This window comes from Lepidochelys kempii, chromosome 7 (genome assembly GCF_965140285.1).
Source record: "Lepidochelys kempii isolate rLepKem1 chromosome 7, rLepKem1.hap1, whole genome shotgun sequence".
Lineage (NCBI taxonomy): Eukaryota > Metazoa > Chordata > Testudines > Cheloniidae > Lepidochelys > Lepidochelys kempii.
In genome coordinates, this window is record NC_136386.1 from 109918046 (window position 1) to 109945748 (window position 27703).

Below are 27703 nucleotides of genomic sequence, written 5' to 3' on the forward strand. Positions count from 1 at the left end.
GCTGATTGGCTGGGGGGAAAGTGCCCAATAGCCGGGAACGATGTTAATGAAGCGTCAAGATGGCGGCTAGGTAAACACGGCCGGTGAGTGGCTCCCGCGCTGGCTGCCGGGGCCTGAGGGGCCGCAGGGAGCCGGTGCGGGGGGGATGGTTCGCGGCGGGAGGGAGCGTCCGTTCGTTGCATACGGGCGGCACCTGGCGGAGGAGGGAGTCAGGAGGTGCAGCGCGGTGGCAGCTGGGGTGGGGGCCGCTGGGTGAGGGGCGGCGCGGCGGGAGCCGTCAGAGGGGGCTGGGCTGATCGTTGGGGGGAGGGGCAGGGAGTGTTCTTGCTCTTCGGCAGGGTGGAGGTTTTAAGAAGTGTGGGGAGGAGGGATAGTGGGCCGGGGAGGGGGAAGGGACAGGAGAAGGGTGGAGGTGACTTTCTTTGGGTGGGCACAGAGGGTTAGGTAGGAGGTTAGGGAAGGGCAGGGCTCGGGTTTCATGCGGGTCCTGGATGTGAGGTTCATGATTGCATCTCAAAGTACTGGGACACGTGGTAAATGTCAAGAGGTTCTGGTTGAACCTGTACCCTTCTCCCAAAACCCCACCTAGCATGAGCCCTCTTTCGTTTCTGGAGGGGGAACCTGCCTGAAATGAATCCAGAAAAAAGGAGACCTTTGTCTTCCCTGTTTTCCTACTTACCTCCTCCAAAGTGAGCCTGATTTGGACTGTAAATCAAATCCAAACAACTTTTGAGAGTGGGGGCTGGGTGGTGCTGTCCCAGGTAGCAGTTGCAGGAGGAGATGGAAAGTAGTGAGGCTGAGAATAATAAACTTATCATACTCTTCATTGAGAGACACTAGGGCTATCATGTTAACTTGTACCTATAAATAGCTATTTAAGTCGGGGTTTGGCTTTGTAAAAAAAGTTACTAAGTCATACCATTGTTAGATTCAAAAGAAAACAGCACAATGTTATATTTTCAGTCCGATTCAATGCTGACATAAGCTGTACAAATGTTGCCAAACTGTTAAAAAGCAAATATGTCAACCACACCCATAGGTATCTTAGAAGTAGGTAACATCTGCCTAGGATTGCCTGTGCACTTGCTGCCTTTGATCCCTTGTGGACATTTGTCAGAATTGTCCATTTCTGATCATATAGCAGGTGGCTAAAACAGTGACTTCTTTCTTTCTCCTATCTGTCATGGTCAGGCACAATTTTTCCCCCCTTTACTTTTATTTATTTATTTTTTTCAGACCAAGTCTCTCCGTTGGGAGGAAGTCACTTAATTAGTTTTAAGATAAATTTGAAATTGTCTGATGCAGATTTTGCTCTAAGTTATACTAGTGTAAATCTAAAATAACTCTATTATAGTCAAGTTTTACAATTGTGCAGCAAAATAGAATCTGGTCTTGTATCACTCGTGATTTATGTTTTTGTGTTGCATGATTCAGTAAAACACTTAGGACCAAATTTTTGAAAGGGTGTGTGCAAAACCAAACAAGCACTTTTGGAGACACTTGACTTACAGTTCCAGGGTACACACAAATCTGACTGTACACACTTCAAAAGCATCTAGCCCCTAATGTGTGTCTCCCGAGTGGTTTTTTTTTTAAATACTCATTCGTGCACTTTCACAACCCTTTGATAATTGTTCTCTAGATTCAGGCAGTATGACTTACTGCATTTAAAAAGATCTTGTGTTACAATTTTTCTATACTTTATATTAAAAACTGAGTTTTAAAATTATAGGAGAGCAAAAGGACCATTGTGTAAACTGCCCTCTCTACAAGTGTTAAGACTTTCTGCCTTAATTCTAATAAGCTTGTCTAAACCACTTAAATCATCTAATGGAAGTAAGATTATTTTTTGCTTTTTCCTCTTGTCAAGAGCATTTAAAATATTTGTAATGCTGTATTTCATTATTTCTAATTCTCTGCATCCACAGAGAAAATAGAATCTGGGTAAACTCATACGAAGTGTGTGTCTTCACAAAGATTTTTTGCTGTTTTGCTCTATTTTTTAGACTGGAAGATGTGGAGTGGGCTGTTTCCTCCTGGTGTGAATGACAGTGATGTTGACTTGAGTTCTGATGATGGAGACCCAGTGGATGGTCCTATATCTTGCTCCGCGGAAGATAAAGTAGATGAGGATGTCAAAGGAGTTCAGGTTTCTGATTTTCAGACAAATAGACCTGAGAGTATCACTGAAAGTAAATCCATTCCTATAGCAGTGGCAGATGGAGAAAACGAATATCAAGAATGCCCTTCTGGAGTTTCTTTAAAAATATGGAATGTGGGTATTATTAGTTTGTCTGCAAATGACCAGTACAAAATTTTAATATACATGTTCAATGTTGTATGGCTAATCTTTATTTAAGTGAAGGCGCATACGATGTGTAGGATAAAATAAAGCAATTTGAATAAAATGTAGTCTGTCATGATCCATTGGAACCAATGTTAACCTAACAAGCTGCTAAGAGGGATTTACTCTTGCTTTCTTTCAAGACTGGTAAAGCCCAGGGGAGAAAAATAATATAGCACAACCACTCTTGCTTATGAAGTTTTCTGTTCACTTCAGGGCCTGAGCACCTGAACTTCTTTGCAACTGGCTTCTGAATGGTTAAAGATTTGTAATTTAGCATATTATCCAATCAATTGAATATTTAAGATGTAGTCAACAAAAAATGTGTCCTTCAGTTTCCTGTAAACCCTGCCATTCAGTATCAAGTTGGGTTACAAGACCGTATTCATTTTCTTTGATCTGTACATGTTTCATATGGGGAAAGAAAAGATTGGAGAATTCATACTTATGAGTTGACCAGTCTACACTGATATTTCACAGTGGGCCTCTAATTCTGAATAAGGATTGCAAAAAACTAGTCTCTCATCTTTCTCCATAGCCTAGATAGCCAGTTATGTAAGAGGTCTGCTTCCAGTCTTCCTTGAACATTCACCCATCATCTAAATTGACCTCAGAGGACTTTATGAACATGCTCACTGTTGCGCCCTTAATGTGTTTCACGTTAGTTGTGTACCTTATAATGAAGTTTGGGATGCAGTTCTGAAGAATCATGGGGACTAAAAGAAGGGGTAGGGGCAGAAAATCAGAGATAATTTTATGTGGTATGAAGATCACAGTCTGTTGTGTGTAACTTTTGCAACTTATTACCAGTAGAATTGAACTTGCACTATATAAGAACCTTCGTATAGTAAGAATTAGAATTTTGGGTAATGTTTTCAGTACACTTTTTGACTTAAAAAAATTCTGAGTTTGCTTTTTCCTTCTCCTGTAGAAATTTCAGGAGCTTCAGAAGAAAAACTGTGAAATGAAAGTCCAAACAAATCAGGGAAACAGGGGGAAAAAGAGAAAACGTTACAGAAAAGGTATTTCATTTAATTATAGAATTAATACCAAATGCATTTTGATTTACTAAAGTGGGTTGGAAAAAACTGTATTTTTTCAAGAAATACAGTGAAAGACTGGGCTGGAGGGCACCATTGATGCCAGCATTCTGTGCCTGTGAACTAGAGATTTTTGTTGTGTGACTATGTTATGGAAACAGTATAGATTTATATTTGTGCTACTTGCAAGGAAATTCAACTTGTAAATGTTCTTCAATTAATGTTGATTTATCAGGATTACCAGTTAGCTAAAATATATTTTAGTAATCCAATGACTCACTCTTGCTTTAGCTTTCTAAATACAATTCTCTATTACAGATACTGTATAAAGTTCTTATTATGAAAACCCTTATTACTGAGCATAATCCTATCGCTTTAAAAACATTTTAGAAAGTAAGTACTATGGGACCAATCCTGCTAACGGGGTCTGCCTAAATGGGGTTCCATTGACTTGTTGGAACTCTGTGTGGGAGGATCTCTTGGCACCTCAGGCCTTAAAGATTACTCAGTAATACCATACACATTAATCTTGAACTAGTCTCTTTTAATGATTTGTACCAGAAGTTTGTGAATGTCTTTAAAATATATTTGCTTTCTTTATTTTTTCTTTTCAGAAAAACTGAAAAAGAACAAAAAAGAAGTGATTGAAAGGTATAAAAAAATCAATATAATTATCTGAAGTGTGTTTGTAAAGGGACATTGTCAGAAAGAATGAGTACAAAATTTGACTAACCTTAGGGCCACATACTATCTTTGGATATCTGTAAGCAGTTTCTAAGTCAGTCAGAGCCTCGGGCAGTCAACAGCTGTATTTGACCCCTAAAATTATTTGATGGGGAAATTTCTTGATTTAGCAAATATTGACTTGGGTCGAAATTAAAATAGGAGAGGAGGGACCTAACTTATTATTACTTAACCCATAGCTATGTCGACTTGCCCTCAATTGCACTATTTGTATGTGTAGTTACATGCGAAGTTAACTGCAGGATTGGGGCCTTACACGATTCAAGTACAGATATTGTGAAGTAAACAAAAGGAACTGTTAATTTTGTTGCCATTAGAAAGTTGAGTAGGGGGTAACTTTTTCCAAATGGGAGAACAAAACATTCTTTTTTTTTCTTCTGGCGTATAAAAGGTTATTACAAACAATGGAGAGTCTAAAAATATGTAGCTGATAATGTTAACTGCTATTCATATTTTAACTGAATAATCAGTTTAATTTATTCTGAGTGTGCTTAGTACAAAGTTGTGTTTGTCTGTTTTTCAGTCAGCAATCTTCAAATGAAGGTCAATGGAAGGAACTCACGCAATACTTCGGAATTAATGATAGGTTTGAATCTCTTGTGAGCAACAGGGCTGCCCAAAAGGTGATTGCTATTCATAGTTTCTTAGAAGTATGATGACAATGATATATTATGACAAAACTAAAATCCAGCTATAACTGAAATAAAAATAAGCCAGAAAGTTGGTTGAAGGTGAGTAAATAATCATATACTTCTATTAGAGAGAGAATTCTATGTAACACTTGTAATATGATCTACTAGTTAGATATCACATGCAATTTATAGATATTATATTGAAGAATTGCTACACTTTCTGTTGCTACAATATCCCTGGGTATTGCCATCCATTTCTCTCTCTCTCTCTCTTTTTTTTTTCCTTCTCTCTGTGATATACATAGGGAGAAGTACACATCTGATTTGGCTAGGGTGAATTTCTTTTAATTTTAAAATACTTCAGCTGATACTTTTAACTGAAAACAGTGGAATTGTCTTGGAGGTATAGGGGTTAGTTATCTAAAAGTGATACTTCATTTGAAGTAGTCTTTTGGATTATTAAGACATTTATGTTATTAAAATGTATTAACATGGCCAATAATTCTCTTAGCAATTTCTGGCACTAATTATTATTGATTATCATAAGTAGTCTCATTTTCAAAGCTCATTTATCTTTGTAAATTATGTTCTTTATAGCAGTGGCTCTCAATCTTTCCAGACTGTTGTACCCCTTCAGGAGACTGATTTGTCTTGCGTACTCCCAAGTTTCACCTCACTTAAAAACTTCTTGCCTCCAAAATCCGACCTAAAAAGCGCTAACGAAGTCAGTACAAACTAAAATTTCATACACTCAATTACTTAATACTTCTCTATATACAATACACTGAAAAAGCACAATATTTATATTCCAGTCGATTTATTTGATAATTCTCATTTTTACCGTAAAAAGAAAGTAATTTTTCAGTAAAAGCATACCGTGACACTTTTGTATTTTTATGTAGCCTGTTGTAAAACTAGGCAAATATCTAGATGAGTTGAAGACCTGCATATACCCCTCTGCATGTACCCCTGGTTGAGAACCACTGCTTTATGGCATTATTTGGTCAGTGATGTTTCTAGCCAACGTTCAAGAAATTTTTGTGAAACCACATCACATTTTCTAGGTTACATATCCCAAGCAAAGTAACTTTGACCACTGTTTTCCGAGTCCTAATTCTAGGCAAACATCTGCTCATAATTCTCCCTAACTGAAACCACAGGCTTGCACTGAATTCCTCAGGTTAGACCTGGGTAGTGGAGGAGCCTCGGCCAGTAAAATGTGGAATCTCTCCAGCCGAGATGATTAGATGAATTGCTTTTGTTAGTGCTGGCAAACTATTAATTATATCTATTAATTTCATAAGGCATCAAACAGAATTGACTGCCATCACAACTTTGAATTATTATTTTATTAAATTTTTGTTCTTCTCTGACTTACATCTTCAATGTATGAAAATGAAAAGAAAAATCCTCTTAACAGTATTTCTCAGTAGTAGCAGATGTTATATTTTCATTTACCATTACATCTTTAGAACAAAGTAGGTTAGTTGATCAGCTATGACATATTGTACTTTAACAATATTTAAATCCAGTCAAGAAATGGAAGTCTCCTTTTTGATTTGGAAAAAGGGGTTTTTGGTGAAATTTTTAAACAAAATCTGCTTGTGGATATCTGTCACGGATTCACAGATCTGATGCTCTGGAACTGTCCTTGGGAGGACCCCTTTCAGTGGGCCAGGTTCTCCCCTCTCCATCCCTTTAGGGATTCACTTCTTCACTAGTGTAAGTCATTTAGCTTTACTGCCTCCTTAGACTGAACCTCCAAGCCTTCAGCACCCTTACTTCATGCGGTGAGCTCCCTTCAGTGTGTCCACCTGAGCTGGAATCCTCAGAGAAACTTGTACACCTAAAGGGAGCAATGCATCCACACCTTCGGCATCTGCAGTGACTCTCAGCCAGTGTTTCAAAACCAGTAAGGTTTATTAGATGTCTGGAACACAGCATAGAAAGTCCTTGGTCAGCACAGAGAATGAAAAGTTACCATCATGGTCAGCCCAGAGCCCTATGACCCCTCTTTTGCCCCTGTTCAAGAGAGTCTCAAGCTTCCAACAACCAACTCCTAACAACACACCTCCCCTCCTCCCCCCCCCCCCCCCCCCGGCCACTCCTCAGTCCTTTTTTCTTGTTCCTTTGGCAAACATGGCTGGCGTTCTGTAGAGGGGTGGGCAGTCCATGGTTGTTAGTTGCTAGGTACCAAATGTCCTGGCAACTGGAGTGGCCATTGTCATCTTGGACTCCCCATATACTAGCGGCCCTTGCCCTAAACAGCTAGGTGTCAGTCACACCTGTGTCTCTGGGTCTCTGCATAGAATAAGCAACCTTCTCCTGCCACCTAGTTAACAATACAGCATATAGGGGAAACTGAGGCACACACACTAGTCATACAAAATATTACAGAAAATTCCCACTCTGGCACAACCTCAGTTCCACTCCTATATTCCTTCAGAAATATTACAATTGGAATCTTCAGCAAATACAAACCTACAATTTTTTAAAGAGCACATATGTATTTTTATAAAACTTTCATTAGTCATCCTTAATTTGAAGACATTAACTTTAGACAAGTTAGAATTTGCCTCTGTTATTAGGACACTTTTTTTCTTGTATTCAGAAATTTTAAAAATGTAAAACTTTTTTTTCCCCTTTCATACCATGATTATTTGAAGACTTGGATTTAGTAGTACAGCAAAGTGGCATGGTGCCAGAATTCAGTTTTGAGATAAAGATAAGATCTAAGAACGGCAAAGATACAGTGATGATTGCCATTCTTCATATTACCTGACATATACACTTCACATTTTATTTAGGAAAGCTCCAGGGATGGAATAGATAAGCCAAACCATATCTTGAGATGAAACTTTCTTGTGACAGGTCTAAGCTAGTCCATGTAATATTTTTTTTTAACTACAGTATTTACCCTACACATAAGGTGGGCTAATACAATGATTTGTGCTCAGTCAGCCTTTCAGTGACTACTTAATGATACTATCCATTACAACGCTTAGACAAATGTGGTTTGTTTTACATGGAAATTACAGATGTGTGAAATAAATATAATTCTGTTAAACAGATGTTTAAAATGTACATGAGGAGTTCTCTCTATAAATCCTATTTCATCATTCGTTTTGGCCTGAAGATGTTTGCCATTTTTTTTTCCAGTCTGGTCTTGAAGTCAGCATAGACAAGTCTTTGACTGAAGGGGATGTTGAGAGAGCTGAGGAACTGAGTAATAGATTAGCCACTCGTGAGGTAAGTTGACCTAGTTAAATACTACCTCTTAAAACTCTTGACTTTGTGTATCTAGTCATAAGTCATTATAATTTAACCAAATACTCTTAAAGATTATTCCTGGCATCTTTTCCTTTTGCTGCTGCTTACATAGGCTTCTTTCAACCACGACCTATTATAGCCACATGTGTAACTTTAGGACTGTTTGGACAATTATATCTGAATTTTCAATGGCTCGAGTAATATCTATCACAAGAAGACCTGAACACATAACCCCCAAAAGGATTGATCTCAGACAAACAAGTTATTGTGGAGCCACATTAGTAACTTCATAGTTATGACTATAAATAACTTTCTGTAATAATCCTAAAATTTGAACCTTCTTCCACATCAGTTTCTCAAGAAATTTCAGATGGAAAGTAGCTTTCTTATTAATATTCTGTACCTCAGACTTTGCCTCTCTTTCCCACCTCAACAAAATTTATCCTCGAGCAAACTGGATGAGAGAGCTCAGAGATATAGTTATGTAATGAAAAGGGTTTTTTTGGTTTTGGAATAATTTTAATTATTTCTGTTTTTAAGAACATATCTCAAAATTAGGTTGGTCCAGAAACTTCACATCTTTTATTACATTATCTGCAGTGGTAGCTAGTGTGTCTGAGTAATTGTGGCAAGTGGGTGGCTATTTGTAGAATTAACTTATGAAACATTGATCCTTCAAAAGGTTTGTAAAATGCTGACATAACTTTTCAACTCGGGTAGTTAACCTGTTAGATGCCTTTGTGAATTTGGATTTAGAATTATAAATGTGTGTATGGCATCAGCAGTGCATCACTGGAGTCCAGCGTAGGCAGCTGGGCTCCAGCTTCCATGAAGGCAGATGGAGGGTGGTGAAAATGTGAAGAAAGAAAATATTGGAGAACAGCTCAGAAGCCAAGGAAGGGAGAACAGTCAAATGTGGCTCTAAATAAAGAGAGGAAATGGTTTGTATGTTTCCTCCTATTTATTACTAGAAGGTTTTCCATTTTCCTGTTAGAACATATCTCCTACCTCCTGTTTATCTTCCCAATCATGCACACGGGTTGGAAATTTCAGGTCTGTTGGCTAAGTTACTAGAATTCAAAGGGTTTTTGAAAGTTTAAAAATGGAGAAGGAAAACACCACAATCTACTTCAGATTTTCACATGAAGGTTTTTAAAATATTTTAAAATAAGAAAATTTCCAGCCAAACTTTTTTAAAAATAGAATTAAAGCTGCAATTGCTAATCAGTTAAATTTAACATGGTACAGTATACCATTCTAGTTACTCATTAAAAAGCAGAGTTTTGGAGGCTAGGAAATTTGTACTTAAGCTCCCATAAATAACTTAGTTAAATTCTTACTCTGCCTCAGTACCTGTCCTCTACATATTCGCAGGATACTGCCTTACTCAGCCACTGAGAATACTATGTAAGTAACTACCATACACTATCTACATTTCCACTAGTGACTGGAAAACCATCACTTCACGTAGTATAATTACAAACCCAAGAATGTTTGCTATTGGCCATATATCTCCCTTTTTGAGGTCACCCACCTGCTCAGAATGAAATATGCCAACATCTCACCTCTCCTTTCAAGTACAGTATAAAAACACTCTAATATATCTCCTTCCAAGAACAGACCTGTAATGCACCATTTCCTCATCTACTCTAAATTAGAGTACAACAATCAATAAAACATGCTGAGATTTCTGTGCAAATTTTTTGACTTAAAATATAAATTAATATGAAAAGTTAAAAGTTTTTGTACCATTTATGATATACTATTATCTGAATTGAATAACTGTTGTAACGGGGCAAGGGCCACTAAAGTTAAAGAAGTCAGTATGTAATCTGAGATGTGCAAATTTGAACGTAGAAATGATGACTGGAAGAAGTTTGGAGCTGTGTGAGTCCAGAATATGGAGTGACTACTGAGCCAAAACTAAATGGGGCGCAGTGGAAAATTTCCAGTAAATATTGGCTAGCATTGGGATCAGTGTCAGTTGAACCAATTTTTGTTTGTGGTTGTCATGGATATGATAAGTGAGAATATATGAAGGGAGCTATCTTGGAACATGCTGTTCGCTGATGCCTTAGTGACATGTGTGGAAGATTGTGAGGCCCTGCACGCCAGTTTTGAACAGTGGTAATGTACTTTTGAGCAGGGTGGATTTAGAGTGAATGTTGGCAAGACCAACGCTATGTTAACTGAAGGAGGAGGATACTTCATAAAGGCAGAGAGCTAAGAAGTATGAAAGAATTTAAATACCTGATGATGATGCCCTGCTGAGTGATGCCCAGCATCGTACTAAAGCTGCTTCGTGCAAATGATGAGAGCCGACCCCAGGTCTGTGTGACAAAAAGATGCCAATAAAGTTAAAAGATGAATGTGTAAAACTGGAATTGGGCCCATCTTAATGTATGGAATAAAGACTTGGCCAACCACAACAGAGAAAATCAATATGCTCTCCACCACAGAAATGAAGATGTTGAGGTGGTCAAATGGTAGGACATTCCATGACAGGAAATGAAATGATGTTGTAAGGGGCCTGCAGGTTGCTGTAATTGAACCCAAGTTGAGAGAGGCTAGGCTATGTTGGTATGGGCATATCAAGCGGCGACTTGAGAGTTATATCAGTAGGATGGCTCTTGCAGTGATTGTGGATGGAAGACGACCAAGGAAGAGACCAAAGATTCATGAGCCACATATCAGTGGACCTCAGAGAGACCAACTGTATAAAAGCCTGGCATACAATGTTGAGTTTTGGAAGAAGGCTATAAAAGTCGCTGACCCCAAATTGGGAAATGACAAGAAAGAAGATGATCATTCTCTCAATTGGGTAGACATGGTATTGTACAACACCTAGCATATTACAGGTGCTATTGTTATATATTATTTGTGGAACCTTAACTCCAAATTCTTGATTTTGAAGTATTAGCAGGTTCGAAAAATAAGAATACGTTTGAAACAATGTTAGTGTTCACAACCTTCATTCCATTTTGGTTAAGGTGGTTAGTCTGAAAAAATAATACATTGTGAGAGAAGGAAAACGCAAATGACCATGCCCTGATTTTCCAACGCGTTTCGTGTGGGCAGTCTCCCAGTAACTTCAGTGGGACTTTACACAGGTACAGGGAATTGCCCATTCAAAACTCATTGCAAGATTGGTTCTTCTTTTGTGACTTAAAAGAAGAGTCTGCATAGGGTAAGGTGGGTCTCCATAATTGTGGGAGCCGGGGGAAGGCCTGTCTTTTGTTCTGGTGAAATCATTCATGTAAGTAACTGATTGAATAAAGAGCCAAACAAAGGCTGCAGTTATGGGAGCAGCTGAGTCAGAACATTATTGTCTCATAGACCAGGTACAGACTAATAAAACAAAATTGCTTTCACATTTTTAAATATTGATGCAAACATCCATGTGATCTTCTCCCATTCCATTCTGAACTTAAAAAAAAAATCTTGTTTTTGTGAAATGCTACTTTTTTTTTGTAGAAAGTGAATTAATTCTAAAAAACTACCCAATTTTTTCAGTTTACACAAGTTAAGCTGTTAATGTTACTTTTCTTTTCACCTCTAAAAGTTGTAAGCATCAGGAAATGGTTTGAGCCAAACGCGGAGAAAGATATTGACTGTGTACGGTATGGCACCCATGAAGGTGGGCAAAAAAACAAGTTGAGTTGCTGTTTCTTATATACAAACTGCATTATTTTACATTTTATTTCTCTGAATTATTATTCCTGAGCAGAGTTGTATGAAGATATCAAAAATAAACTGATTCTATTTGGGGTACAGCCCCCTTGCAGCCCTGTGGAATGTGTATTCAGTGGGTGGATGTTCTTTTGGAAATCAGGTGTACAGATTTTTAATCACCACCATTTTCTTTCTCAAGAAGCAGTAACTGGAACCTGCTGATAAAGCCTTTGCTTTGAGGCACAGATCCCAGAGTTCTTAAAGCTGTTTCCTGCTTTAATAAGTGAAACTAATTTTTGATGTATAACATTTATAAGCCTGTGAAACTGATAGGGCAGCATCAGTTTTTAGAAAAATGAAGCCAAAAATAAAGAAATGTCTGGAAATAGGCAATGAAAACATGCCATAAAAAAGCTAGGGAATGCCAAAATCATGCTGTCGATGTGCTATCATTATGACACAGTGAGGGATGATTTTTGTGAAACCTGATTCCCTTAGAATCCGAGTGATGACTTACAGAATGTGCATAATCTGGAGACTGGCTGGGTAGATCACTGAAATTCACATTCCTGAAACCCAAAGGTGTTTTTTTTTTTTTTTTTTTTTTTGCCACGTAACACTTGTTTCAGGGTATTTGGAGGCAAACATTGTCATGTTGTAGTATAAGGAGTAAGTTTGGAAGCTGTCTATTGTCTATATTTCTTTGATGAAAATACACCTGTCAAGGAATGGATTGCTGTTTCAAGAGAGATTTTTCATAGCACTGTGTACACAATTTTCTTTGTGCTGTTAAGCCTGGTTACTGGATTGTTGTGGGCTAGCAATTGAATGAATGTGGAACAAATACAATCTGATTGCTTTCGTCATGGGGCAAAAATTCTCCAGGGTCTCTGTTACTGTAAGTCAAAACAGATTCAGATCTTTTCCAAGCATGGACCTTATACATTCTAATTTTCAGTGCTAAAATGTAGAATTGTTTAAAATATCAAAAATTATTTTATTTTAGTAAACTTTTTGTAGTTCTACAGTGTGCATGACAAGATTTTTCTACATGAAAATTAGCATGTGTATTGTAGCAACTGTAGAGTGAATCATGTTAAGGTAAGGTGTTCGGAGCTTGGATTTTGGTATGCTAGTGCATGTGCTAGGAAAATAAGCAAGAGAAAGTAAAAATGGTATGTCTAACTCTTATTGATTAAAAATAATATAAACTATTTTTTTAAAGTGTGTGGGGAGGAAGTATGGAAGCGAACACATTAACTCCAATTCTGCGGTTGGTGTGCACAGAAACACATGCATCTCCTCACAGACAGACCCACTGACTTTCACTCACAAGTGACCTATGCATGGATCTGATTGTAAGATTGTGGACTACATGTATAACCTCCCTTGATGCAGCTAGATGAAATTCATTATTTACAGAAATGTAGTATATATGTGGCTGGTGAAATTCACCCCAATCCCAGCACAAAGATTTCTACAAAGAAACTGTAGAATCTCTGTATGGTTTGAAGTAATGAACACACTAACTTTGTGGTCATTTTGCCACTTTATAGGCTGGAATAGTGATGGCAGTTCCTTTGCACATACTTTGAGAGTTTGGGGGCTAGTGGATATCTGTAAGTGTAGAATCCATGGGCCCTGCATTCAGCAAGTCCTCTTTCTGATTATTTTGATCACCATGGCGCTCTAGTGGTTCAGTGCTTCTTGGGCAGGTTCTCTATTACTGATTTAATTTCATTCTGAGAGAGTATACTTCATAGAATATACTACTGCAGAGGCTCAACCTCATCTGTGTGGGTTATATACTTCTAAATCTAAAAAAGCACACAAAGTTTATCTAGGGTTTTTAAACACTCTATATAGTACTGGAAAACATTTCAAAGCATGCATCTTCCAAGAAATTTACTTTAATTACTATGTTAAGAATGGATTGTTTTAATTTTCTTACAATTTGCACAGTATAAATATTCACAGTTAAAGTGTATTTTATTGTAATCCAAGTGCTATCTTTATCATATCCTAATCTAAGACTCTAAGCATTAGCAAAGTGCTCCATGTTTTAAAGCTCTGCTGCTTGAATGTAGAAATGAGTACCGAAGGCCATGGTTGCAACATCGTGTATTTAATGATAACTTGTTTAACCTGAGAGTTATCAAGAAAAGTATTGAATGTTTATATAGGAGTGATCCAAGGAGCCTTGAATCTTTTTTAGAATGGATATTGTTGAAAGAATGAAGTTAGCATGGTCAGCTTTGCAGTGTTTGTAGTGAGATGCCCTGGATTTCGTAAACCGTGTTGTTTGGTGGTGGTATATCCAATATGCTAACCATGCTTGCTTTGGTAGCAAGCTTTGAACACATACCTAATATGACTGAAAATCCTTCTAATCAGTAGACATTTTTTAAATGAAGTAGACTTCATTGTAACATAGGCTATTACCTTAAATTGCAGTGTGAATGGTTCACTTACTGTACTTGTTGGACTTTTTAGGCACTCCTTTAAAGAAGTTAATATTGAGAACTTAGAGCACTATATTGACTCTGCATAACAGTAAATGTACATTCTATGTAAGAGTTATGACTCAAATTACTTAGTAATATCACATCAGTGTGAACTACATAATCTGTTAAAGATGTTCACATTTCCTTTACACGCTTACATATGTTGAGATGTGAATATAAATGTAAGGCTGTGGCTATTTAATTCTTTGTAAACTTGTTCTAAAATTGATTTTGCGTGACCTGAGAAGAGATCTTTTCAATACTTCACCCTGAAAATACTTTACATTGTTCTTTGAGTGAACCGTATTTTTCTTTAATGCTGTCATGCTCGAATGTTTTGTTCTGTCTCTGGAAACAGAATGCAGATTTCTGTATGGCTCTAATAGTCCTGAGAATTATTCTGGCTAAAATTCAAACTTTTCATTTCACTTGTGATTATTGTGTAGCTATTATTGCTGCATAGGTGCCACATTGTCTAAGAGTGCGTTAGCCTGAGGGCAGTAACTTGAACACAATAAAATGATCTTGACCACATTAGATTTACCTGTCAAAAGAAACCTTAAAAATATTATGTAATTTAGAGTACTACATTACTGAAGCAGTTGTCAGTCTTTAAATAACCTGTTTTGACAGCACTATTCCTATGTGTTTAGCTTAGAGGTTTCTGGCATTTTGGTGAGAATTTTCAAAAGCTCTAATTTACAAGTAAACTCTGCATTATTGTAATAAAGCTTAAATGAAATATATGTTTTATAATCAAATTAATTAACCAGTCATTGGGATACCATTCTCATCTCCCAACAGAGCTACTCTGTTGAGCTTTCTATCGACTCTGATGCTGTTACATGATTTTTTGACCACTTGCTAATAATTGTTGATGAAATTGTCCTCATTTGGAAGCAAATTCTATCTTGATAATTTAGATTGGGGACCATATGAGCTAGGTTCCTAAAACTATCTCTGTATTTTAAAATTTGACCCTATTTTTAAAGAAATAGTATATAGCTTGTGGTTGCCAAGTCATACAAACATCCCCTCTTTAGATATACATAGGGTAAATTAATTGTATGGGGAAATGGCTACTCTACTACCACTACTATGAATGGAGTTGTATTTCTAAATTTATCTACCCCATTCAAAATTTACTGTAATATGTGTAGATACCCAAAGTGGTTGCAACAAATTTAAAGACTATAATTGCACAGCAGTTAACTTAGGCTTCATTTATATTAAAAGACTGGAAAAAGGAAGAGTAGATTTTATTTTGTCTTGGTGATAGGTTCCCCCCTCCCCCCCCCCCGAACATTTAGTGGAGGTGCTTCCAAATATCTTTCTTCATTAAGATTGTTTTCCTTTAACCTTTGCTATATGACAGGGTTATCACCTAAAATTACATTCTTATGCTCCTCTAATTATGTATATCTTTTCTTTAACAAACCTTAAAAAAAGATTTCAGATGTTACAAGTCTAATTAAAGAGACAGACAAAGCCGAATTTATAGTGTAGATTTTTTCTGCAGTTCAATTAATCAGCATGTTTTCTCTTTTAATTAAAACCATTTTAGTAAATTAAAGCCCACAGCAAAACACATATATAATTTGTTTGTAATTAGCTCTTAATTGGTGGTAGTTGAAGCTTAGCACCCTTGGTTTCTTTCTTCATGATTGCCATTTTATTAGCAGCCAGTCATTAATTAATCTTTTTTTTCTAATTAGCTTATAAAACTGTTGATGGCACATTATTGTAAATGTGATTTTAAGTTCAAAGCTTGTTAATAAGCTTTCTTACTTAGAAGAACAGAGATAAAGAAATTGCTGAAAACAGTACTACAGTTTTTTTTTTCCTAACTGCCTTTCTTATAAGGGGACTGTGTAAAGCATCTAACAGCTTATAGTTAATTTTTAATGCTGTTTTCTCATGTATGGAAGAAGTTACTTGCATATGAATGTTTAAATCTAGAAGAGAGCTTAAATATTAGAACATTTTTCTGTCCTTGCTACATTAGTGTCATCGAAATATAATTTTGAAGTTTTAATATCCAGCATAAAAAGCAACAAAGGTATTACAAACTATTTTACAGTGAAAGTTGAGCACATCCTTGAAAGGAGACAATTTTCACTGCAAAATCCACTCAATATTCTTGTTTGCTTTATATATTTTATATACGTCAGCAATGGATAACATTCCATAACATAAAAGGAGAAAATCATTGCTAAAGGCAAAGTCTGAAATAACTAGATTCATATTTGATGAGAAACTGTAATACTGTATTAAAAGGCTGTTTGGCTTCTCTGGTATGACCATAGGATGCTTCAGGACCTGTTCGAATAAAGATGTTTTGTAAAAGCCTCTGTGGGTTTAGCATTTTGTAGATCATACCTAAATATGACATTTCTGGAGCAGTTCTTGAATCTGCTATCTCATTACTCGTATCATAGAGAGTTTGTATTTTAAACATGACTTCTCATTTAATGAAAGGTCTCTGCTGAATAATATTTAATTTGGAATATCTCAAGATTTTCTGGAAAGTTTTCTGTAAATTACAGTAAATGTCTGTTGAAACTCAATAAAAATGTTTTCTGTCTTGCCGCCTGAACTTTACATATGATTTCAACTTCAGCCATTTCTTTGCTTGTTTTAAAAGTGTTTTATGATGCTGTGCAAGAAACACTAGAAAGGGATAGCTGACAAGGAAAAAAATTAAAAATTGGGTAAAAAGTAAATGAATAATGTCATATTACTAAAAAGATGAGAGGCTAATTTGTGCCGACTTTTTGCTAATTTTGTTCAAGCCTCAAAATGAGGAGCTGTCACCCATTCTGTGTAGCACTGATGACAGTGCCAATGATCCATGAAATAAGCTGCCGCTGGCTTTGTTCTGATAAGAATGAACAAATCTGCACAATGTACGGCTCCCAGAATCTCATTTTCATACTTGCATGCAGGCTAAAAGAAATAAGCTGTTTGCAGGCTTGATTAATCAGACATTTGAGGGTTTTTTGTCTCTTTGATCTCTTTCGTCTCCTAGGTAACTTGCTTGACATTAATGTTGAGCTTGAGTAAAGACAATCAGGAATTGTAGACCAAACTGATATAAAAATTAAAGACCTTAACACTTTAAGTACTCCAGTAATGGTTCCGCTTTACTTCAGAAAACATCTGTTTTCATTTAATTAAAGAACAAAAGAGAATGGCATCAATATTTTTCATAGAAACCTGTTATTCCATACAAAGTTAACGTATGATAATTGGTATTTTTAAATAAGTGCCTTGAAACTGTTCAAAAAGAGGGAAAACTGTAGCTCACGAAAGCTTATGCTCAAATAAATTGGTTAGTCTCTAAGGTGCCACAAGTTCTCCTGTTCTTTTTGCGAATACAGACTAACACGGCTGCTACTCTGAAACCTTTAGAAATTTGTTACAAGGTAACAATTTCAGATGAGTAAAATTTTATGAAAAATGATGGATAAGCTGATATCAAGCTGATAGAGTAAGATATTTGAAATGATTAATGGTGAACTTTAATATGGAAAGATTTTGCCTCATGGAAACTGAGTTGATTAAAAAGTTTGTCTTAAAAAAATCTATACTGTGTTACAAGGATGAGCCATTATAGCTGCTTTACTACCCAACATGATTTACACACTTTAAACCTGTAAAATTGAAAGGAATTTAAAAAAAATGTCGCAGTGCGTTTGCTTGAGGTTATGCAGACGCTTTTACAAATCTTCCAAGTGGCTGTAAAGATGAATGCCTCAAGGGTCTAGCCAGGGCCCTGCTTTTCCAACCAGCTAAAGCCCTTATCTTAAATCCAAGCAAAGTACCATTAATCTTTTTGAAAGACCTTTTATGGCTTTTAATATATCCCAAATTAGAACATTTTACACCCTTGGTTCCTGAAATATGGTGATAAAAAGCCTTTAGAGCTTAATTTTCCTTACTGCGTGCTCTGACCAATTTGCAGTTCTTTGTGATAATGTTTAGACACCTTAATTAAAATGCAGCAAAATATTGGATGTTCTATATGGAAAATGCTGATACTTTGGCTACACAAGAAATTGTTGTATATATTTTTATTCATGTTTTCTTATTTCTTACAACACTGTATTTTGTTGAGTTATCTGATGACCCGAAATGTGCTCCCCCGCCCCTTTAAATGTAAAATCCATTGACCAAGCTTTTAAGGATTTCTTCTGGAAGGGGAAGTGAAGATGTATGTCTGGGTGTGGATGGGTGCAGAAGATGCTTAGTTGGAATAGAATGTTTGTGTATGTTTAAACACAACATATTTGTTTTTTGCAGACTAGGTTTTATGTAGCCCTAAAGTGATAGCATTAATACTGCAGAACATTTATTTCCCCTTCTTTCCCCATATACTACAGAGGATCTTATTATCCCATTTTATTTCCATACTTTCAAAGATGGAAGTATTCATTCCGCCTTCACAGAAACAGACTAAAATATTTTTCGGTACATTTATAGACATCAGTTATGTAAGATTGTGTGTATATTGATGTTAAATAGGCTTGCGAGAATATATTTCAAATATATACTTAAGGAATAACTATTAGTTAATTCATTGTACCAGGACGTAAAATTCAATCAAAAAATGACATATGAATGCTGTGAATTCATTGTCCACTTAGTCCTCTGATTGCTCTATTGATTAAGTTAATAAAATTATTGTGCTTTGTCACATAAATACTCTTTTTGTGCATTAAAATCTACTGTATTCCTTTAAGTTTTTACTGTAACTTCAGGAATTTGTAATTCGTTAAATCTGGATTATTTCTAAATGTTGCTGGGATTTTAAGGAATTTAATTTTTATAGCAAAAAATATAATGCTTATAAATGCACTTAAATATTAAAAGGCTGCATGTCAGTAACACAATGTTATACTTTAGTTCAGGAGCGGGCAAACTTTTTGGCCTGAGGGCCACATTGGGTTTCTGAAATTGTATGGAGGGCCAGTTAGGGGAGACTGTGCCTCCCCAAACAGCCAGGAATGGCCAGGCCCCCACTCCCACCCGACCCCCCCAGGGACCCCTGCTCCATCCGCCACCCCCTGCTCTCGGTCCCCAGACCCCCTGCCCCTAACTGCCCCCCACCGCCCCCATCCACCCCTCCCCTTTCCTGACTGCCCCCCCGGAACCCCTGCCCCATCCAACCACCCTTTCTCCCTGACCACCCCTGGACCCGTTGCCCCTAACTGCCCCCAATTCCCCCACACACACCCCATTCAGCCCCCTCCGGGACCCCTGCCCCATCCACCCCTTCTGCTCCCTGTTCCCTGACCGCTCCCCACTGCCCCATCCAACCCCTCCTCTCATTCCTGACTGCCACCCTCCCAGGACCCCTGCCCCTATTCAACCCCTGTTCCACGCGCGTTCTGAACTCCCCGACCCCTATCCACGACCCTGACCACCCCCTGAACTCCCCTGCCCTCTATCCAAAACACACACACCTCGCTCCCTGCTCCCTCACTGCGTTGCCTGGAGCACCGGTGGCTGGCAGCACGGCTGCACCAGGACAGGCAGCTGCGCAGCACAGAGCACTGGGTCAGGCCAGGCTCTGCAGCCCCGCCGCCCAGAGCGTTATGCCACGTGGCGGCATGGCTGTGGGGGAGGGGAGACAGCGGACAGCCTTCTGGGCCAGGAGCTCAGGCAGGACGGTCTGCTTTAGTTAGTTTTTGTGTGATATGCTTTGTGACTAACTTCAGTTTTTATAGTTCAGATGTCAGTCTATTGAATTACTGGATTATGTTAATTTTTGTTAATAATCAAAACATCATTATTTGGCTAATGATGTAAAACTTAGAAATATTGGCTGATCAAATGATTGATTTGGTGCATCAGGAGGACTCCTTAAGGACATATTTGTGACCCATAAAAGGTACAAAAGATAGATTAGAGAAATGTTTAGCTTTAGCCTTTTTAAGGAATTAACGTAATAATCAATGCTCACGTTTTAGCTATTTATTATTTGTAGAATCATAGAATACCAGGGTTGGAAGGGACCTCAGGAGGTCATCTAGTCCAACCCTCTGCTCAAAGCAGGACTGATCCCCAACTAAATCATCCCAGCCAGGGTTTTGTCAAGCCTGACCTTGAAAACCATAATAGAAATGCCTAGGGCTTCAATCAATTATCAAGAACCCCACTGTACAAACAAATAACCAGGCTGTCCCTGCCTCAAAGAGCTCACCATTTAGGTTAAGGAGAAGACACAACAGGTGGGTGATTGAAACAGAGAAATGGGGTGGGCGCGAGAGTGGGAAACAAAATAAAAATAAAAGAAACATGTCTTGAGTAATAGGCAATAGATTCAACTCACCAGCTGCTTAGCTGTTAGTGTTTTGTATGAAGTCTTTATAACATACAGATACCAGTACTTCACTGGTGAAACAAGATCAGTATGCCACAGTCAGCCTTCCTTTTCAGATTACATTAAAAGTGCTGCATTCTGGGGGTTTGATCCATGGCCTTAAGAAGTACAATTTTCACAGAAGTAAATTGCAGCTCTACCTGCATAGGGACAAATTCTGAAACCTCAAATTATCATGAAATGCAGTTGTCATTCTTTGACCAGCTCAAGTTGTAAAATAAAGCAGCTTCTTTCTTTCTCTTTCACCTGATCTCTATATGTGTTGCCATGACGAATGCAATTTCCAGTCATGTTTTCAGTAGTCTGAGACCCTTGTTCTGTTACCTCGGCCTTGCACCTTGGTATTTTTTTGGATTCTTTTGTTTGCAGTCTGGGCTGCGTAAGGCAGTCTTCAACTGGAAAGATGCTCATTGACTTCAGGCTTTGAATAGTGCCTTGAGTAAGTTATTGCTGCAAGAAGCAGCAACTTGTTCTAACGTGTTCTACCAGTCTTGGCCAAATGAGTTTTCTGGTTGTCAGGAAGAATAGGAGTAATTTTGAGAAGAAATTCTTTCAAGACATTATATTTTGCTGGCAGTATTTAACATCATGCACAGATATCACAAAGTTCAATTAAAATGAGCAGAAAGTTAGTAATGTTCAGTAATGGAAATCTTTGAAATTGGCAATTTCAAAATTGTTGTGTGGCATTATTCCATCTGGTCTTTTCCCTGACATATACCATGGTATCAGTTCAATTCCCCTTGGGTGAAAAAGTTTGTAAATACATAAATAAAATGGCATCCAATTTACATCCTGTCAAAAGCTTATTTGAATAACATGCATGTTTATTAGCTAAACAATGATAATCTAGAGTCTGATAATATGAAGATCATTTTAACCTATTGCAAATGATCTCTAAATAAGTTATTTCAGTCAACTTCTCAGTAGAACATGGCAACCATTTAACAGTGTGTAGTACCTCTAGATAGTTTAGGATGGAAGTGAAGAACACTTCAACAATCTGTATTGTATCTGTAGGCAGATACAATACAATTTTCTAAATTAATATTTTGGCCAGGACGCTGGTAATATCCTCACTACCTCCCTTCCTGCAAAAAGTGCTATGGAAGTTTTTAATCTCCACACATAGTCAAGAGTTAGAGCCAAGCTGGAGCACTGGTTCAGTAATGTTCTAAAAAGGGGATTACTGAAACATATCACTGCTACTTCCTGCAGCATGCTGGGTTTTCCCTGGAGGTCTTCTACTTGATATTGGTAAGGCCTGACACTACTTATCTGAGAAGATCAGCTTGAGGGGTTATGGGAATACATTGTTTGGTTCTGATAAATCTATTGAAGATCAAATTACACATTCTAACTGTTTCTGAAGTTGATTTCCATAATACTATGCGTTCTGAAAATTGTGATCTGCACAGCACAATATGTTCACGGAAAGAAATTTTCTTTTGTCTTTACTGACTCAGAGTATGTCACGAAAGCAACTAACAAGATGAAAGTAGAGTTGGTCAGAACATTTTCAAAACATTTTTCATCAAAAAGTGTTGTTTATCAAGTTAAACGATAAGGCTTCTGAGGTTCACAGTAGGCAAGAGAGGCAGACACATGAACCAAATACCTGATTTTCTTGATCCAAAAGCCGATGATTCAACACAGTTCCATTTTGCAAAATGTTCAAAAGATTTTGTTCCAGTGAGTAAAAAAAAAACAACAAATTTTGAAACCTCAAATTCATGAAATGCAGTTGTCATTCTCTGACCAGCTCAAGTTGTAAAATAAAGCAGCTCCTTTCTTTCTCTTTCACCTGCACCATCCTAAACACCACTTGAGCCAAATTCATCCTTAGGATTAGTGGAAATAATTCCCATTGAGTCACTGGAAATTGGACACATTTATAGTAGGATACCAAACCTATGCATATTACAGTTTGTCAGTTATTCTCTCCTGATCAACTTATATATCTAACATGTTTCTGGTACTTCCATCACTACTGAATTTGGCCCTTAGTTTGAAATATACACTGAATACTGAAACACTCAAAGCAATGGCTAACATGCCAAGTTTTTATTACTTAAAAAAAACTATATAGGTTGGCTACAAACTTTATACATGTAAAACTTTCTTGTTATCTTAGTTCATGTGATTATATAAAAAATTTTCATTCTTTAACATGATGTATTAGACAAAAAACTAGACCAAAGAGGGTAGCTGATGCTCTACTAATGCCCAGCACATAAGATCTTTCCTCTTGCACTTGTCTCATGTTATTGAGATTAGCCAATTAAAATCCAGCCTGCACCAGTTCTATAGTGCTTTAAATTCCATATGTGAAAGGTACTGTATATGAGGAAATGTTAATTTTTTGAATGTACAGATATACCATCCGTTGGATGGGTGGGATTACTCAGAGCCTTGAGGACCTCTACTGTTCTTGCCCATCATTCTTAACACTGCCATCTTTCTGGCTGATGAGGTGTGGAGGTGGGAACAGATCAGAATCATTGCTCCTTCAGTTCTAGCTGTCTTTTTGGACCAAAGCACACAGAGTAAAATGGATCATCTGTCTCTCCCATAGAAAATCTGGACTTGTTCAGTCCTATGCATACATCGATCCATCTGATTTTTCAAAAGATATTGTAACTCATGTTAGCCCATGGGAAAGAGTATCAAACTAAATAACTCATTGATAGGCCTCATGTTTGATGTAAACCATTTGCTTCTGTTGACTTTTCTTTCTGTTCCTTCTCACCCCTTCTTAGCTCGGCGTGAAAATTGCTAAAGCTGTTGCTTGTCGCAACTTTGTAAAAGCCAAGCAAGATACGGAGGCTTCCCAAGAAGCTCGAAAGAAAAAGAAGCTTGCCTGGGGGTGCGTCATTTGAGTACAATATTCAGTATTTGTGGTTTTGTTGGCTTTAAATGGATTCAATAGAATCTCAGTTAAATGTTTCCTTACTTCAAATAGACTTATGCTGATCCTTGTTTGTTTAGTTTGACCTGATTGGTTTTTTTCCTGAATAGTGAATCAGACTAAATATATAGTTGGTACCACAACTGATAACTTATTCTAATGTTTATATTGCCTTTTTGTAATTAGTAGGTTACTAAAAACCAAATTCTGATTTTTTTTTCACTGAAGTTAAATGTTTTCTCTTGAAAACTCCCAAATATCACTGTAGTGGAACCTAACATGTTTTTGTGTTTCATTTCAGATTTGAAGCAAAGAAAAGATGGGAAACAAAAAGCAACATGGGATACATGTAGTTCTGTCTTGATCTCATCTGAAAGTAAAGCTGTTTAAAATATAATTATTGTGGGTTTAATACAATATATGCTGCCTCTTTTATGCTTGCATAACTAAATCTTGAACAACTAAGCAAGGTTAATAGTAGTTTAAAAAAAACTAAGCAAAAACTGTTTGTTTACTTATTTCCCGTAATGCTCTTAGATTTCTATATCTTGTTTCAAATTCCTGTTAAAATTGTAGTGGGAATAGATATTTGATTATTTTTAATGCACACAGAAACTTAACATTCCACTCATTCTCCAGGTGGACAAAATTCTGTATAACACATCTCAGGTCTGAAGAATTATGGAGCCTGGTCAAGATTCCCATAAATCTGGACCCAAATTTTCAGTGCAGTAAGGTTCTGTTAGGTGGCCACGGCTTTTATAACGATAAAATATTCATGTCAGTGATACATGGGTGTGGGTAAAAGGACAGGTTCTTCGTTTAAAAAAAGTCAGTATCTTATCAATTATACATCTGATCTACTAAGTAGTACAGATCTTATCACAGTATTGTTTTGAGGCTGCTCTTTGAATCATTTGGACACAAGAGATCAGTTGGTTGAATTGAAGGTATATCATGAAATGCCTGAAGAATACCAGAATATTGACTTTTGTGACGTTACCCAATGCTCCTTTTATTTAGTAGTATTAAGTATGAAAATAATTTTAAATTAAGCTATTCTCTATACTACTAAAAGTATCTTATCTTTGTATTATTTATTTATGTGGCTAGATGAATCGCAACAGAAAATTTTAGTCTGAGAGTCCATGAAGCGCAATGCTTAGATTCATTGCGTGGATCTAGTATGCCCCATGTCTTGGAACCAGCATCTTGAAGACCTTTCCAGTTTATCCTTCCCCACTTACTTCACATGTGTTCAAATTTTAAAATCCCTATCTTGTCAATGGGACAAAATGTAGAAATATGAATTTTGAAAATATCTAAAATCTGTTATGTTGTGGAGTTGATCAACTTACACTTGAATATCAAATGCAAACTGTATTCGGTGCCAGATGTTTTATAAAAGAATTATGCTTTGAATGCTTATGTTGTAAGTAACAAGAATTGTTAATAATGTTTTTCTAAAATCATTCACAGTGAAAAAGTAAGGACACATTCAAGACTAGCAATAACTTTTTTCCCTGAAGTTTTTGCCTATATGTTTAGTCACCAAAATGCCTGAAATGAATTGGGAATGTAAACGTCAGTTGTTGTTAAACAAGATTAATGTGTTTCAGGCCAAAGGTTTGGTATTAACATAATGGTGATTTACAATTTAAGCACTTCAGGCTAAAACAACTTGCCAAAGAGTAGTACTTTGAAGGTTTACGGCACCAATTCTAAGACCTAAGGAATAGGGCGTTTGTTGGTAGCCCTCGGGAAGTGGGATATATCTTTTTTTTCTTCTTCTTTTTTTCCCCTAGCAGAACATTGTACTTTTCATAAAGATGAGAGTTTGCAATATTGTAATCCTAGAGTCAGCTGTAATTAGTTATGATGACAGAGTTAAAGACAACTGCCAAGACTGTAAACCAGTGGATAAACAGGATTCTGAAACAGAACATCATAAAATTCAAACTGTATTTTAAATACCTGTACCTTTTTTTGGAAGAGCCATTGGCGTGGGGAAAGGAAGCAAGTGGTATGTAGTCCTCATATTATTTATTTTATATATGCATTAAATTTACAAATACATAATGTATAGTTTGTGTATGTATCTGTATTTTTCCCACATGGAATAACATTACATTTAAGACATTATGGCTTATGAAAATGGGAAAATGCCTTAGTGGTTCCTTGGCAAACCTAGAAAAATACTATATGAAGAATTTTTTTCTGAATTTCAAATGTACCAGAATTCTATAAAATTCCTATCTGAAAATTCAAGTGAAATTATTTTTACTGTATATAGCTTGTGTCATAAATATAAAGGGAAGGCTAACCACCTTTAAATCCCTCCTGGCCAGAGGAAAATCCCTTTCACCTGTAAAGGGTTAAGAAGCTAAAGATAACCTCACTGGCACCTGACCAAAATGACCAATGAGGAGACAAGATACTTTCAAAGCTGGAGCGGGGGAAAGCAATCTAGTTAGATATGCATTAGATTCTGTTTTGTTTAGATGGCTGATTAAAATAAGTTGTGCTGAATGGAATGTATATTCCGGTTTTTGTGTCTTTTTGTAACTTAAGGTTTTGCCTAGAGGGATTCTCTGTTTTGAATCTGATTACCCTGTAAGGTATTTACCATCCTGATTTTACAGAGGTGATTCTTTTACTTTTTCTTCAATTAAAATTCTTCTTTTAAGAACCTGATTGCTTTTTCCTTGTTCTTAAGATCCAAGGGTTTGGGTCTGTGTTCACCTATGCAAATTGGTGAGGATTTTTATCAAGCCTTCCCCAGGAAAGGGGGTGTAGGGCTTGGGGGGATTGTGCGGGGAAAGACGTTTCCAAGTGGGCTCTTTCCCGATTATATTTTGTTAGATGCTTGGTGGTGGCAGCAATAAAGTCCAGGGACAAAAGGTAAAACAGTTTGTACCTTGGGTAAGTTTTAACCTAAGCTGGTAAAAATAAGCTTAGGGGTTTTTTCATGCAGGTCCCCACGTCTGTACCCTAGAGTTCAGAGGGGAAGGAACCTTGACAACTTGTTTATTTTTTTAAACAGATGGTAAATAAATGTTTGGAAAAAGATGGCCTTTTTATGTGCTATACACTGAAAAAGCCAAATGATGCTAATTATTCTGTGCCCTAAAAACAGATTAATATGTTACAATTTTTGGTACTTTAATAAAATTACCTCTGTTTTAATAACAGAAAAAGAAATGGTGTAAACGTCCACTTAATAGTAACTGATCTAGTTAATAAATGGTTGATATATGTGCATCACACCAGAAGGAGCAGTACTCTTATTTGATCTGAAAATATAATAGTCAAAAAATAAAAGGTAAGGGGGGGGGTTGTGTTTGAGAAATCACTGTTTTATATTCATCTCAACAGTGCTCTCTGCATGTAATATTTTTCACTTTTAAAATAACTAATTAGTTTTATTTTAGACCATTAATAATGTAATTAATTATTTAGGAAGTATGCAGAACATTTCCTTTAACTTACTCGTGTGATGAATTAAAAATCACATTTTAAGTATTTTGGTGTTCCTAAAGCCTTCGCTTATTAATGTCTGTAAATTAGCAGAATTAAACTCTGTTCAAAAAGATGTTAAAGATTTAATGAACACAGTGAAAAAATATGAAAAGCTTCATACCGCAAAATTGTATTTATTCAGATCTCTATCCTCTTCAGCGGGGAATTGCACCTTTTTTTTTTCATGGGGGGGAAAAAACCTCCTAAATGTCTGGTGTGAGTCATAGGCATTTTACATTACTGACTTTCTTTCCCAGTGTTGTTCCTAGGATATGAGACACACAAGTCATGTGAGGTAATATCTTCTATTGGGCCAGCTTCTGTTGGTGGAAGAGGCGAGCTCTTGAGCCACCCAGAGCTCTTCAAGTTTTCTGTGAAGCCTGAAAGCTTGTCTGGTCCAATAAAAGATATTACTTCACCCACCTTGTCTTTTTGTCAATATAGCTCGGTGTTTTGGCCAAACAGGCAAAACTGCATTCTCCACTGTTCATTTTCTCTTACTCCCTTTCCCAAACAAAATCTGTGTTTTGAGCAACACTTTACTGCTTATACGTTTCTGAAGTCTTGTTTTCAACCACTATCAGCCTGGGGTACAGCAGCAAATATAACAGGAGGACTCTGAAGAAACACGTAGAGCAGCATTTTTATGTGGACCCTTAATCCTGCTCTTGTTAAAATGAAGTAT

At 36.9% G+C, this 27703-nt stretch overlaps 1 protein-coding gene across 3 annotated transcripts; it reads left to right on the top strand.

Moving 5' to 3' along the window:
- Nucleotides 1–26037, top strand: FAM204A (family with sequence similarity 204 member A). 3 transcript variants are annotated; one of them, XM_073354240.1, is made up of 8 exons: nucleotides 1–83; nucleotides 2007–2275; nucleotides 3276–3366; nucleotides 3999–4035; nucleotides 4652–4751; nucleotides 7920–8009; nucleotides 23351–23457; nucleotides 23801–26037. In XM_073354240.1, the coding sequence occupies exons 2-8, from the start codon at nucleotides 2015–2017 to the stop codon at nucleotides 23850–23852; spliced, it is 738 nt and encodes a 245-aa protein (XP_073210341.1). In that variant the 5' UTR covers nucleotides 1–83; nucleotides 2007–2014; the 3' UTR covers nucleotides 23853–26037. The 3 variants fall into 3 exon arrangements, with proteins under 3 accessions (XP_073210341.1, XP_073210343.1, XP_073210342.1); XM_073354242.2 differs by having other exon boundaries at nucleotides 48–70; XM_073354241.1 differs by lacking the exon at nucleotides 1–83 and adding an exon at nucleotides 109–216.
- The last annotated feature ends 1666 nt before the right edge of the window (nucleotides 26038–27703 follow it).